The sequence below is a fragment of the Panicum hallii genome, chromosome 1 (genome assembly GCF_002211085.1).
Source record: "Panicum hallii strain FIL2 chromosome 1, PHallii_v3.1, whole genome shotgun sequence".
NCBI lineage: Eukaryota > Viridiplantae > Streptophyta > Magnoliopsida > Poales > Poaceae > Panicum > Panicum hallii.
This window is the reverse complement of record NC_038042.1, coordinates 42,970,887-42,984,827: the sequence shown is the minus strand read 5'-3', so window position 1 is coordinate 42,984,827 and position 13,941 is coordinate 42,970,887. Positions and strand designations below refer to the sequence as shown.

At 42.0% G+C, this 13,941-nt stretch overlaps 1 protein-coding gene across 1 annotated transcript; it reads left to right on the top strand.

The window, feature by feature from the left end:
* Nucleotides 1-1,624: 1,624 nt before the first annotated feature.
* On the top strand, nt 1,625-4,852 carry LOC112878983 (the record flags this gene model as incomplete). Its single annotated transcript, XM_025943279.1, has 4 exons — nt 1,625-2,576; nt 2,688-3,211; nt 3,365-4,125; nt 4,252-4,852. Coding segments are annotated over exons 1-4 (2,838 nt in total), but the record flags the coding sequence as incomplete, so codon positions are not given.
* Nucleotides 4,853-13,941: the final 9,089 nt, after the last annotated feature.

The window sequence follows — 13,941 nt, the reverse complement described above, 5'->3', positions numbered from 1 at the left end:
AAAAATGAGCATCATTTTCCGATTTGTTCATTAATTTGAGCAAAATAGAATTGATTTGTTACTTTTTAGAGAAGGTTTTCTAGATAGTTTGACTATGACACATTTAGAGTAATTTTTTTGAATTATTTCACGGGGGCATGTGTATATGTTACTATGCAAAATTTTAGAGATTTTAAAGATGAGGGACAATGAGCTAATTATTGATAAATGTCCTGCTATAGTGATAAATTTGGCTTATTTAGGTAATGAGCTAATTATTGAAATAATGGATCTGATTACACCGAAAATACGATTTTGTTAAAGAAACACTATATGCTTCTATATGCTCCCAATTGTCACCATACACTGTCAGTAGCTTCTTCAATTTTCGCACAACAGTTTACTTTGGAAAACCCATACTGGTCATGGATCTGACCGCATCATTAAATCTTTCCTCCAAAGCGTTTGGAGTTGCCATCCTACTAGCAATGAAGTAAGCATCAAACATGATATAAATACATATTAAAAAGGGAATGATTCACGGCATGAAAAATATTAAGGTTTGCAATGCAAGATAGGCTGCAATTGTTAACAAGCTGGCAAGATATAAGCTATAAGCAACTTATATTATCTTGAACTAAGCATGCTTCATTTGGTACAGTGAACCATAATTTGTGGCATTAGATCTTTATAAGAGAGGCTAGAACAAGACTTTAAGATGGAAGAGACAATTCATTCTTGCTGAATTTGATACTGGCAAAATGCCCGTTCTTATATAACTCGTGGACTGGAGTGGACTAATAGGAAACAAATGTTGTCTATGGAAGCTAATTGGTATATCCCACTAGTTATTACAAGCCCAACAAACTGAAATCAATCCCGACAAAGCAAATGCACCACAGCAAGATGTACAAAAAGGGGGTCGTGATCTATTAGACAACCCGCACACAATAAATGCACAAGCCATATAATAATCTCTAGAAAAATTTCTGCAAATTATAAATATCCCGATGTATGTATAATTCGAAGCTTTGCAAATAAATCTTGAGTAAAACTACAGAGGCAATTCACTGTAGAACTTTTTGAACTGTATGGCTACTATTGAATGTAAGTTGATAAAGATTTGGTGTATTTCCGCTCAATATACATGTCCCATATTTAGAGGTTTCGAAAATGACATCCAAAAACATATAGAATAGGTGATCTTACATAAGCTTGCAAAATTTTAAAATTGAGTGCAACCTCATGGGATATGAAGTTGACAGATAGCAATATGTATCTATTTCATCACTACTCATGTAGCCATCTGCTGATTTTCATATCTCAAAAATGAGATTGAGTTTGATCATAAAATTTTGCAAACTCCTATTGTATATGTCTGATTTTTTTTAGAATTTCCAAACCTTGGATATGCCTCTGGAGAGTTTCTCACAGTTTCACTCTCAAAGCTACTCCCTCCGTTCCATTTTAAATTATCAGTCGTTTAGACTTTTCTAAATTCATAGTACAGATGAGCATGATTTTTTTTTAATTTGTACAGATGGACCGGCAATGGATGCACGGAAGCCGGAGCACCTCGGCGTGGATTCAGGGTTTAGATTCTTTTCTCAAGGCAGCAATGGCCAATAGGTCGCCAAAGGGTTTAATGTGTTGTCCATGCAGTGTTTGCGAAAATAAAAAGGAATTCCGGAAAAGAGAAACTCTATGGAATCACCTGGCCTTGAATGGTTTCATGAGTAACTATAGCCTTTGGACTAAGCACGGCGAAGTTGGAGTTATGATGGAAGATAATGAAGAAGATGACAATGGTGATAACAATCTTCCAGATTGGTCATGGGTTCATGAAGCAGGTGGCTTTCAAGATGAACCAATGGACGAGGGTGAAGCTAATGTTGCACAAGAGGAGCCACCTGACGAGCTAGGTCAGGCGTTGCTTGATGCACAGAAAGATAGTGACACTGTGAAGGAGGCATTAAAGTTTGAGAAGATGTTGGAGGATCACAAAAGGCCGTTGTTCCCTAATTGCAAACCGGAGCAGAAGAAGTTGGGTACCACGCTAGAGATGCTGAAATGGAAGGCAACTAATGGTGTCACCGATAAGGGATTTGGTGAGCTATTAAAGATTGTAAAGAACATGCTTCCTGAGGGTAATGAACTGCCGTCAACAACATACGAAGCTAAAAAGATGGTTTGCCCTCTTGGATTGGATGTGCAGAAGATTCACGCATGTCTTAACGACTGCATCCTGTATCGCGGCGAATACGAGAACTTGGAAGCTTGTCCTGTTTGTAGCGCATTGCGGTATAAGATCAGGCGAGATGATCCAGGTGATGTTGATGGGGAGCCGGTAAAGAAGAGGGTTCCCGCAAAGTTGGTGTGGTACTTCCCTATAATACCACATCTGAAGCGCTTTTTCAAAAACAAGGACAACGCTAAGTTGATACGGTGGCACAAAGAAGACCGTAAGGAGGATCACATGATCAGACACCCAGCAGATGGGTCCCAGTGGAGAAACCTTAACCGAGAGTATCCTCAATTTGACAACGACCCAAGGAATATAAGATTTGCTCTAAGTGCGGATGGAATGAATCCGTACGGTGAGTTTGGCAGCGCTCATAGTACATGGCCCGTAACCCTATGTATGTTCAACATTCCTCCTTGGTTATGCCTGAAGCGTAAGTTCATCATGATGCCGGTGCTTATAGAAGGGCCAAAAGAACCTGGCAACGATATTGATGTGTTCCTGCAACCCTTGATGGATGATCTCTTACTGCTCTGGAAAGAAGAAGGTGTACATGTGTGGGATGAGTATAAACAGGAGTCTTTCAACCTCCGAGCTTTGCTTTTTGTATGCATCAATGATTGGCCTGCACTTGCAAAACTTTCGGGACAGTCGAACATGGGATACATGGCCTGCACCCACTGTTATGATGAAACCGATAGCATTTATTTGAAACACTGTAAGAAGTGCGTATACATGGGCCATCGCCAATTCCTTCCTACCGATCACCCCCTAAGAACCGAAGGGAAGCATTTCAAAGGAGAGCCCGAAACTCGTCGTAAGCCTCTGTTCCGTAGTGGAAAGCGTGTGTTCTCGATGATCAAGGATGTGAAGGTAGTATTTGGAAAGGGTCCCGGTAGCCAACCTGTTCCGAAGGATGACCAGGGACATGTTCCAATGTGGAAGAAGAAGTCTATATTGTGGAACCTACCTTATTGGCAAGTCTTACAGGTTCGCAATGCAATTGATGTGATGCATCTGTCGAAGAATCTTTGCGTCAACCTACTAGGCTTTCTGGGAGTGTATGGTAAGTCAAAAGACACATTGGAAGCAAGGCGCGACATGTGGATGCTAGCTGGACGACAAGGCTTGCAACCCGAGAAGAGAGACAAAGGACGCCACTATTTAAAACCTGCCAGCTATAATCTGAGTAAAGAGGAGAAGGAAAGCATGTTCAATTGCTTGAACAGTATCAAGGTCCCGTCTGGGTACTCCTCAAATATACAGGGCATAATAAATGTGAAAGAGAAGAAAATCCAAAACTTGAAGTCCCATGACTGCCACGTTCTGATGACACAATTACTTCCGGTTATACTGAGGGGTGTTCTACTGGAAAATGTGAGATTGGCAGTTGTAAAGCTTTGTGCATTCATGAATGAAATTTCACAGAAAGCAATTAATCCAAATAATCTAATAAAGCTGCAGAAAGACATTGTCGAATGTCTTGTCAGCTTTGAGATGGTCTTCCCACCTTCCTTCTTCAATATTATGACACACCTTCTAGTTCATATTGTGACAGAAATAACTATTCTGGGTCCTGTTTTTCTACACAATATGTTCCCTTTCGAGAGGTTCATGGCAGTATTGAAGAAGTACGTGCGTAAATGTTCTCGCCCAGAAGGATGCATTGCTAAGGGCTATGGAACTGAGGAGGTCATTGAGTTTTGCGTTGACTATCTTCCTGATCTCAATCCGTTTGGGCTCCCCGTGTCACACCATGAGGGGCGACTAAAGGGAAAAGGCACACTAGGAAAGAAATGTAATGTGCACATCCCTTGTAGTGAATTCAGCCAAGCAAACTTCACGGTTCTTCAGAATTCATCCAAGGTGGCTCCATATATTGATGAGCACATGAATATTATACAGTCTGAAAATCCACAAAAGAATCTTTCTTGGATTACACGCCAACATATAAAAACTTTTGACGGCTGGTTCAGACGAAAATTATTGGGCAACAACACAGTTGATCAAGAACTTCAATGGCTGGCTAGGGGACCATCAATCACTGTCCAGCAATACCAAAGGTACGAAATCAATGGGTATACATTTTATACGAGAGCTCAAGACAAAAAAAGCACCAACCAAAACAGTGGTGTCCGTATGTGTATAGTAAATAGTAATGGAGAAAAGAACAACTACTATGGTGTCATAGAGGAGATATGGGAACTTGAATATGGACCCATAGTTGTCCCTTTATTTCGTTGCGAATGGGTGGCTGGAGGAGGCGTAACGAAGGACCGGTATGGGATGACCATAGTTGACTTTAAAAAGATTGGATATAAAGATGAACCATTTGTTCTAGCCAAGGATGTGACACAAGTGTTCTATATGAAGGACATGTCGAGCAAACCGAAGAAGAAGTCAGATAAGACGTCTGAAGCAGACAAGGCTGCAAATGAGCCGAAACGGCATATAGTTCTTCCAGGAAAAAGAAAAGTTGTTGGAGTTGAGGATATTTCGGACAATTCGGAAGATTATGACCAGATTGATGACCTTCCTCCATTCTCAGTTGACGTTGACCCTAGCATCCTCTTATCCAAAGAGGACACACCTTACTTACGCTATGATCACGCTCAAGGCACTTTCGTCAAAAGGAAGATTATCAATGTTCCAGTAGATAATGATAATGAGTAGTAGTTTTATATAAATTATGTATTGAATTCTCTCAATCAGTGATGTAATGTAATGCACCGCATCGTATTTATCTTAATTCTTGATACTATTTCTCCAATTATGACATAATATCATCTTCAGATAATATTATATTTTTGCATGGTATAAATATTATTTACATTCACTAATTTTGCATTACTAGAAGCATTGAAACATTAAATTACAAACAAATAATCAAGTAATATGCGAATTGATTACATCATTGTATAGGGTACTATTGAAATGTTTTTTGAAGAATTTTGCATGGATCAAAATGAAATGTTTTCGATTTATTATCAATAACAGAAACATATACACATATAAACCCTTTACGCTACACATAATTGATAATGGTTGCATATTCATTAATTTACTTCAATTACTATTATTATTGTGTACATATAATTACTATAATTATTGTGTAGCTAAAAATAAGATATAAATTTTTGTTATATTATTCTAATTATTAAGCCTATGTTGATCTTGTTTAAGAATACTACAAATTTAGTGTAAATGGGAATTGGCGTGGCCAGTTCCCGTGCGCAAATTCCCGCGCGGATGGTACACGTTAGTGCCGGCTGGTAATACCAGCCGACACTAACTTGAGCACGTTAGTGCCGGCTGGTAACACGAGCCGGCACTAACTTGTGGCCCTGACGTCACGTGGGCGCGTTAGTGCCGGCTGATAATGTCAGCCGGCACTAACCTAGCCACCCCCCCAACAAATTAGCTCCTTCGCATTCAGATCGACGTCGCCCCCGACTTACCGCCGCCCCGACGTCCTCTTCCATTGCTGCCGCTGCCCGAAGCTCCGGCCGCCGCGCACCTCGTCGTCCTCGCGCCATTGCTGCCGCCACCCGAAGCTCCGGCCGCCGCGCACCTTGTCGTCCTCGCGCGCGGCCCGTTCCGCGCAGCCCGGCCGCCCGGCTGCCCCCCCCCCCCCCCCCCCCCGCCTCGGGGTCCTCGCGCCACTGCTCCGCGTCCTCGCGGCATTGCTGCCGCCGCCCGAAGCTCCGGCCGCGGCGCACCTCGTCGTCCTCGCGCGCGGCCCGTTCCGCGCAAGCCCGGCCGCCCGGCTGCCCCTGCTCGGCGTCCTCCCCCCATTGCTGCGGCGCCCTAAGCTCCGGCCCCCACCGTCGACCCCTCCCTCCAGACCTCCTCCTCGCCCTCCGATCGCAAAAACGGATTCGCGGTGAGCACCTTGTCCTCTACAGGGGCAGCAAGTCCTCTTGCAAAACTCCTTTTCAATTATGAGCATCACATCAATGTCAAACCATCTAATGTTCATCATCAGACATCAGTAGTGAGGAAAGGTACAGCAGCCATCTTTTTCATATTACAATGATATATATTTGGTCATTATTGGATAAGTCATTATTAGATAATCCTGCATGATTATAGCTGCTAGATACAAACTCTATACATGGCATCCTCTCTATGGAATTTGGTAGTTGTGTTCTTTTTTATCAATGCAGTTTAGAAACATATGTAATAGAGGTGTGTTTCATGGCTTGACGATGCTCCTAAAATATCTGAATTTCAGCTAATTTTACAAATATCAGGTCTCATGAGGATCTCTAAAAATGGGCAGTTAAATATGCAAAATACAGTGGTCTAAATATTATCTCTACATAGTTGGGTACACTCAAGGGGGCATATGATCGTCTTGTGCATTATCCTTGAAGCCGCTAGAGTATAAATTAGAGGTTTTAAGACTTATAAGAGTTGTAGCGCTAATACAACCATATATTTTGAAATGTAAAGATCTACAACTTTAGCATGTGGATGTGCGAGTGCATGGTGCATTGTGTAACTTGCAAGTTGCACAAAACATCAGCATATTTGGTGTCATAGTGCTTTCTGTCCCTATCAGTTACTATCACTGATAATTCTAGCTTTAGTTCAATATTTGCCTACTGCTAATTCTAGCTTTCGTTCAATATTTGGTATCATAGTGATTTCTGTCCCTATCAGTTACTATCGCTGAAGGTAAGCCATGCAGCTTAAAGATGATTTCCAAAAACAATGTAATCACATCCTGGACCGTGAAAGGGTGGCTTAAGGTGAGGAAATGGGCATACTTTGTAAATCTGTCAACAACTACTAGGATAACATCCTTGTTGGATTTAGGAAGACCATCGACAAAGTCCATTGAGATATGAGTCCATGCCATGTCAGGAACTGGGAGCTGTTCAAGTAAACTAGGATATGGTGTGTGTTCAGATTTGTTTTTCTGGCATATAGGACATGACTTAACATACTCCTTAACCTGCCGATGCATCTTGTTACAATAAAATATTGATTGCCAAGAAATTGTTCAATCCATACAGGTACCACACAAGAAATTGCCAATGATTGTGCATGAGAAGCTCTACATAGGGCATCAGCTACTTTGTTTTCTTTCCCTTTTTTGTATTCCACCACATAATTGAATCCCAACAGCTTTATTAAGGAGTCCTCGAGGTCCTCGCGCCACTGCTCGGCGTCCTCGCGCCATTGCTGCGGCGCCCGAAGCTCCGGCCCCCACCGTCGACCCCTCCCTCCCGACCTCCTCCTCGCCCTCCGAAGAATCTGCTGAAGAAGGTTTATATCTGCATTTGCTTGATCTTCTCAACTTTGATCATTAGTAGATGAGTTATATTCTTCGGTAATTGGAATACTGATAAAAGTCCTGCATAATCTGGCGTGCTTGTGATCGTCAAATTTGTACAGATACATGGTGGTTTTCATTTTGCAGCTATCATATTCTTATTCTGATACAAAATTGCAAATTATGTCATACAAACTGCATGTATTAACCAGCTACTTGCACGTGAATTTCATAAACATATGTATTGTTAGTTTTTCAGTAAGGGAACTTCTATATTGTGTTAGTTTTCTAATGGCCTATGAACAAGTGCTCTTTAAACATGGATATATCTATTTGTGCTTGAATAAGCTTTGTGATGGGCAGATGGATGCTTATTTCTGATCTCTTGCAGTATTTTCTTTAGCTTCTTGCCCTAGCTGTTTGCCTGTTTTAGTATCCAATTACAAAGATTTCTGCAGTAACAGAAGCCATCTTCTTGACTGATATGGAGCTAAACACAAACACAGTATATCCCAGGAGGCAGGAGTCAAAGACATTTGTTAATGTAGTCTAGATTTCCTATATTTGAGATTTACTTGTTTATTAGCAGTAGACCACTCAAATAAAATTTATGTCTGATCTATGAGTTGTATGACATATTGTGTGTGGTCAATGCTTGATGTACGTGTAATGCTCAATGCTAATCCATGTTAGAACACCATTTCTATAATTTAATGTGTTGGTTTCAGTTGATATCATCAAGCATCACGCTGCTGGAAGGTCTGTTGCAATGATATTTTATTTTTGCTTTTTTCATTTGAATATGATTACAGAGGCTATTCTTTCATTTATGTGACATTGTGTCTAATTGTATTATGTGTTCCCTGTACTCTGTGTGTTACTGTAATTTTTTTTCATCGCCCGTAGCAATGCACGGGTACGAACCTAGTTACAGTTAAATTTATAATTAATATATTTAACTTTGATCAAATCTAAAAATTGCTATAGTTTGGGACAAAGTTATAGCATATCATAATTAAAAAATGCATGTATGACACCTTGATGTCGAAATGTTAAGACTGAAACCTTGCAAATACATACATTTTATTAGTACTAGAAAATACTTAATGTTTTTTTATTGTTTCGGGTAGTGGAAATGGATCCTACGGACAATCAAGACGAGTTAATGCACGAGCTCATTTGTGGTAGTACTAGGCAAATAGCTCCAGAGATTCATGAGGACGAGAACGATGGCAGCCAATTTTTAAACTTGCATTATCATGGCGACGAGGAGCAAGATATTAGTGGGGAGGAAGAAGAAAATGTCGAGGAAGCCGAGGTATGAAATTTAGTGATTCTTCCAGGCATCAGGACAAACGTTTTGTCAATACCTGCCGCGACGTCCACTAGTTGCTAGCAACCCACTTGATAAATTTGCGATTCTTTCAGGCATCAGGATCGACGAAGCCTAAATGGAAACGTGGCTCAAAGAGGAAGATGGTAGGATGTACGACCATCACGGAGATCAACGAAGCAACCGGCGAGCCACTAGCCCCTGGTCAAATTAAGACGACCTTTGTAAATCAATTGGGATATCTTGTTAGGGAGAACGTCCCCATAAAGTACAAGCTTTGGAAGAGAAATAAAGTCTCTGATCGACCTGAAGATATCGTGCCAGATTCAGAGAAAGATTTGTTATGGAAAGAGGTGTCGTTGCACTTCAACTTTCCCCCGGGCAAAGCTGACAAAGTAAAGGGATGGGCATTTAAGAAGATGGCAATTCAGTTCGGCTCGTTCAAGAAAAAATTGGTGGCAAACTTTGTCAACAAGGGCCTCACACCAGATTTTGATAAAGTCTGGAAGAAGCAACGAGAGTGGTGGAATGAATTTGTGAATTACAAGCACAGTGCTGACAGCATGGCAGCCTCGATTCAAGGTAAAATGAATGCTAGCAAAAAGACAAACTTCCATAGACTTGGGCCTGGAGGTTATAAGGTTGCTGTTCCGAAATGGGAAAAGATGGAAAATAATTTAATTGCAAAAGGAATCGTACCGCAGACCTTGAGTTGGCCCAAACGAGCAAGGTATTACTTCTATGCTCATGGAGGCACACTAGACCCCGACACTGGAATGTTTGTGACTAGCGACGTACTAAGAGAGGCTGCCCAAAGACTTGACGACGCAATGAGGCGTACGGAAGAAGGAACCTTCCAGCCCAACAGAGAGAATGACGAGCTGATTTACGCTCTTGGGAATGCGGAACACACTGGATGGACCCGAGGCGTGGGCGTAGTTCCATGGAAATATGGCTTTTCCGGAGATCTCGAAACCTACCGAAGCCGATGCAGAAGCAAGGCAGCAGTGGCAGAGAAGATCTGTAGCCTAGAAAACCGGATAATGTCACTTGAGGCAGCAGTTGGGCAGCGCTCGGACCAACCAGCTGCCAATGTGGAGTTCAGCACCCATTCTCAGCGTCGTAGCAGTGTTGTTTCCACAGAGCACCCTAATTTGGGTGCCGACAGGACGAGGGACCCCATCGACGACATTCTCGTTAGGACCCAATGTGAGCTTCTGGTTCTTTATGGGAAAAAGCTCAAAGTTTGTGCTGAGGGTTATGCGGAAGTCCAAGAAGAAGCAGGACAATACATTGCCAGCCAATTCCTGAAGGATTCGCCAGAGTCTTTGTTGACCGAATTACTGAAGAACGCTGGGAAGACTTGGACCTCCCGATCCCTATAGGTCCTGAAGAAACAGAACTACAACATGCCGTACACACATGGATTGCGTGGCCAAAGCGCGACATAAGATTGGTGCAAGCAGCCACAGATTTCGCTCGGTGCTCAAGGCAAAGATCACCAACGCCACCTGATGACAGGAATCCTAGTGTTGGCCCACCTTCTCCACCGCCTGCACGGGACCCCAGCATGGATCCGCCATCACCAGCCGCACAAAGCGAGCCAATTTCGGCATCATCACCAGCCGCACAACAGAATCAGAGTCAGCGACAGAAGGCATACACGGTACCTTCGGTCCAGCCATCTCATAAGCAGCAAAGAAAGAAGAAAGCGAAGGCTCCAGAAGAGAAAGAGGCAGAAGAATCGTTTGAAACCTTCTTGCTGAAGCGCAAGCTACTGAGGGAGGCTGCGAACAAGAAGCCAGAAATAGATCCGGTTGCGAAGGCACACTTCATTAAACACTTCATTAAAGATCCCACCAAGGAGAAAGAAAGGGAGTCGGACTATGATCGGCAGATCAGAAAGTGCTACAACAACCCCAAGAATCGACGGATCAATGCAAAGACCGTTCCCCAGCTCGGAGAGCAGTCCAAACAATCGATCCCTCCGTTGATAGTGCCGCATGAAGAATGTCCTGATGAATCAAGAGATCCGTTGACCATGGCTGGGATGATATTGCAAACTGATCTAACAAGGGCTCAATTGCTTGGGGAGGCCCTACAGAATGCCCGCGGCAGGAAAAAGTTTGTACTTGGTGAACCTTTGATATGGCCAGAGTTGCTACCATTCCTACCAACGAGAATGGTCGAGTTACACAAATGGTATGCCGTGCAATCTAAAGCTAATGAATTAGAGATGTTCCCAGCCCGGATTAAAGATGAGCATTTCTGGCGGGGGGCAGGTGAAGTATATATCGAGTTTGAAGCACTTTACGATTTATACCATCAAGATGCCCTTGACAAGTCCCTCCTGAGTGTATGGTGCATGTGAGTATTGTCTCTCGTTTCATTATTTTTAGCCTTGTGTGGTGACTAATTCCCATTTTTCTTGTGTCCCGTAGGTCAAAAATTCAAATTTGCCGGAAAAAGAACTTCCATAACGTCGGGTTCTTTGACCCCGATATTATACATGAGAAAACGGTAGAGCAAAACCCTGAAGAAATAGTCAATATTATATATAGGGGGTTGCGTAAGAATAGCATGTGTCCCTTCATTCTCTTGCCATACAACCATCAGTGAGTCGTTCTTTGTTAGCCTCTTTTTTTCAATCCCTTCGTATTAATAATACTATTTAATAACTATTTTAATCAACATTAATTGGTTATGCGTATGTATATGCACAGCTTTCGTTGGATATTGCTTTATATTCGGATTGAGGAGCACAAGGTCTTGGTGTACGACTCGTTAAGGCAAGATAAATCAAAGTACCAAGATCTCATCGAGGTGGTAAATACTACATGGCGTCGCTACCTCCGCAAACACATAGGCTTGCCCATAGGTGAAATCGAGCCTCTTTGTTGGGTGACTGATTTTCCAGTATGAATATACTCTCGCTACTAATGTCATTCGCAATAAACATCAGAAAAATTCTATATCTTAACCCACATTTGTCCATAGTGTTGGAGACAGGGACAAGGAAACAACTTATGTGGATACTACGTATGCGAGTGGATCAACACTTTTGCAAGTGAAAAAGGGCAAATGACAGTGGAGGCATTCAATGTACGTGAGCACAATCACATCTGCTCATCATTTTAATTCATTATCTTTTATTCTCATGTTTTTTTCGAAAAATGTGACAGCATTGGCGGATGAAAGAAGAACTCATTGAAATGGCTCGGATCAGGGCAATTCAAGAAGCTATATGCGGATTCCTGCTCGATGAAGTCATAAATCCTAAGGGCGAATTTTATGGCGATGTCCGTACAAGCGTCGCCGAAAAAGATCCGACGACGGGAAATTTGATAAATTACTATAGTTGATGTTCTTAATAATTTATAATATCTCAAGTACTTTTAAACTCCTAAGTGTTCCATACATGATGAATATATATATATATAATATTAGTGTAATATGCTGTCCTAATATTACTGTGCAATGCAAAAAGTACGATTATGTAGTCGCATACGGTAGAAATACGCATAGCCATACGTATAAAAATGAAAAACAAAAGGTAAATAAGAAAAAAGATTTAGTGCCGGCCAGTTATACCAGCCGGTACTAACCTTGCTGCCAGGAGCCGGGCCGGGACGGGCACGTTAGTACCGGCTGGAGTTACGGACCGGCACTAACACGCGCCATTTAGTACCGGTCAATATAGCCGGCACTAACGACTGTCACGTTAGTGCCAGCCATTTAGTGCCGGTCACAGGGACCGGCACTAAATCTCCCTGGGACCGGCACTGATGTGCCTTTCTCCGGCAGTGATGTATGTACATGCGATAGAAGCGACTTGGTGTCAGCTTGTGATTCTATGCAAACCAAAAATGCCGCCATTTAATTATGAGGTAAATTCAAAACAATTACACTGTTGAACGGATCAACAGACATTGCTGATCCAAGACTGGTATCTCCGTCTCCATTTCCCTTGGAGATAAGCCACATGACTCCTCTATTAAGGTGTAGTTCACCATCCTTGAATATAGTTTATGCATTTTTTATTTTTTTATAACTGTGTTTGTATTTCCAAAACATCGAACTCGCACAGCAGATAAATAAATAAAGCACGACCCTCTGCCACTTCGCAGATACACAAAGACAAGTAATGATTGTCCGGACTTGCAAATATCACCTAGACAATGATCGACAGTGTGTAGACCACCCAAGTTCAAGTCCTCATCAACGCCAATTTAGATGCACGATTCTTCTTAATTATATTATCATATTATTATAAAGGCCACCTAGTTCCTCCAAGGTTGGCCGAGTTCTTTTTTTTTATGAAGTATTGATACATTATGTTGATAAAGATGCACTTTTAGCAGATTTGTTTCAAACAAAGTCGAGTTCAGCAGAAGTTGGCCTTGACTAAAGTCATTATTTACATTCAGTAACCGAAGTGTTGGAAACTACTATAAACAGAAATGCAAGGAGTCACCAGGGAAGAAAACTCATAACTTCGATATTGGCAGTGCTGCGAAAGAGCAGCCTGATCTGAGATCTTCCCACCACCCTCTTGTATTTTTTTATCCTATAGAAGTTGCGAGGGAACAAAATACATCACGTTGATATTGGCACTAGTTATATATGCACGAAGATTGAAAGCCTCCAGCGCAGAATGCATCTACACACTGGATTGCAATGTGACACCATGTCTATAGCTCCCTGAATCAATGGCCCTGCAGAATAAAATATCAAAATCACGTACCCTCATCCAGTGCTGTTTTTTTGTTTGACCAAAGGCATTGCCCAGCTTTATTAGAAAGCTTAACAGAGCGTTACATCCAGCCGAAGTGCTGGGGTTACCAGCTTACAAAAGAGTGCCATAAAACAGGAGGACAGACGAGCTGTCAAAACTGGTTTTAGCCAAAAGGAAAACAGACAGGACCTCTACCCAACAGCATAAGACCACGTCTACCAACAACGATACCACTACGCCCAAAGTAACAGACTAGCTGTCAAAACTGGTTTTAGCCAAATAGTATGATCCCGTGCTGTTTACTGGATCATACATGATTGTAGACCTATAAATGCCCAAATTGGTCCATAACACAAGTGCAATCTACCACA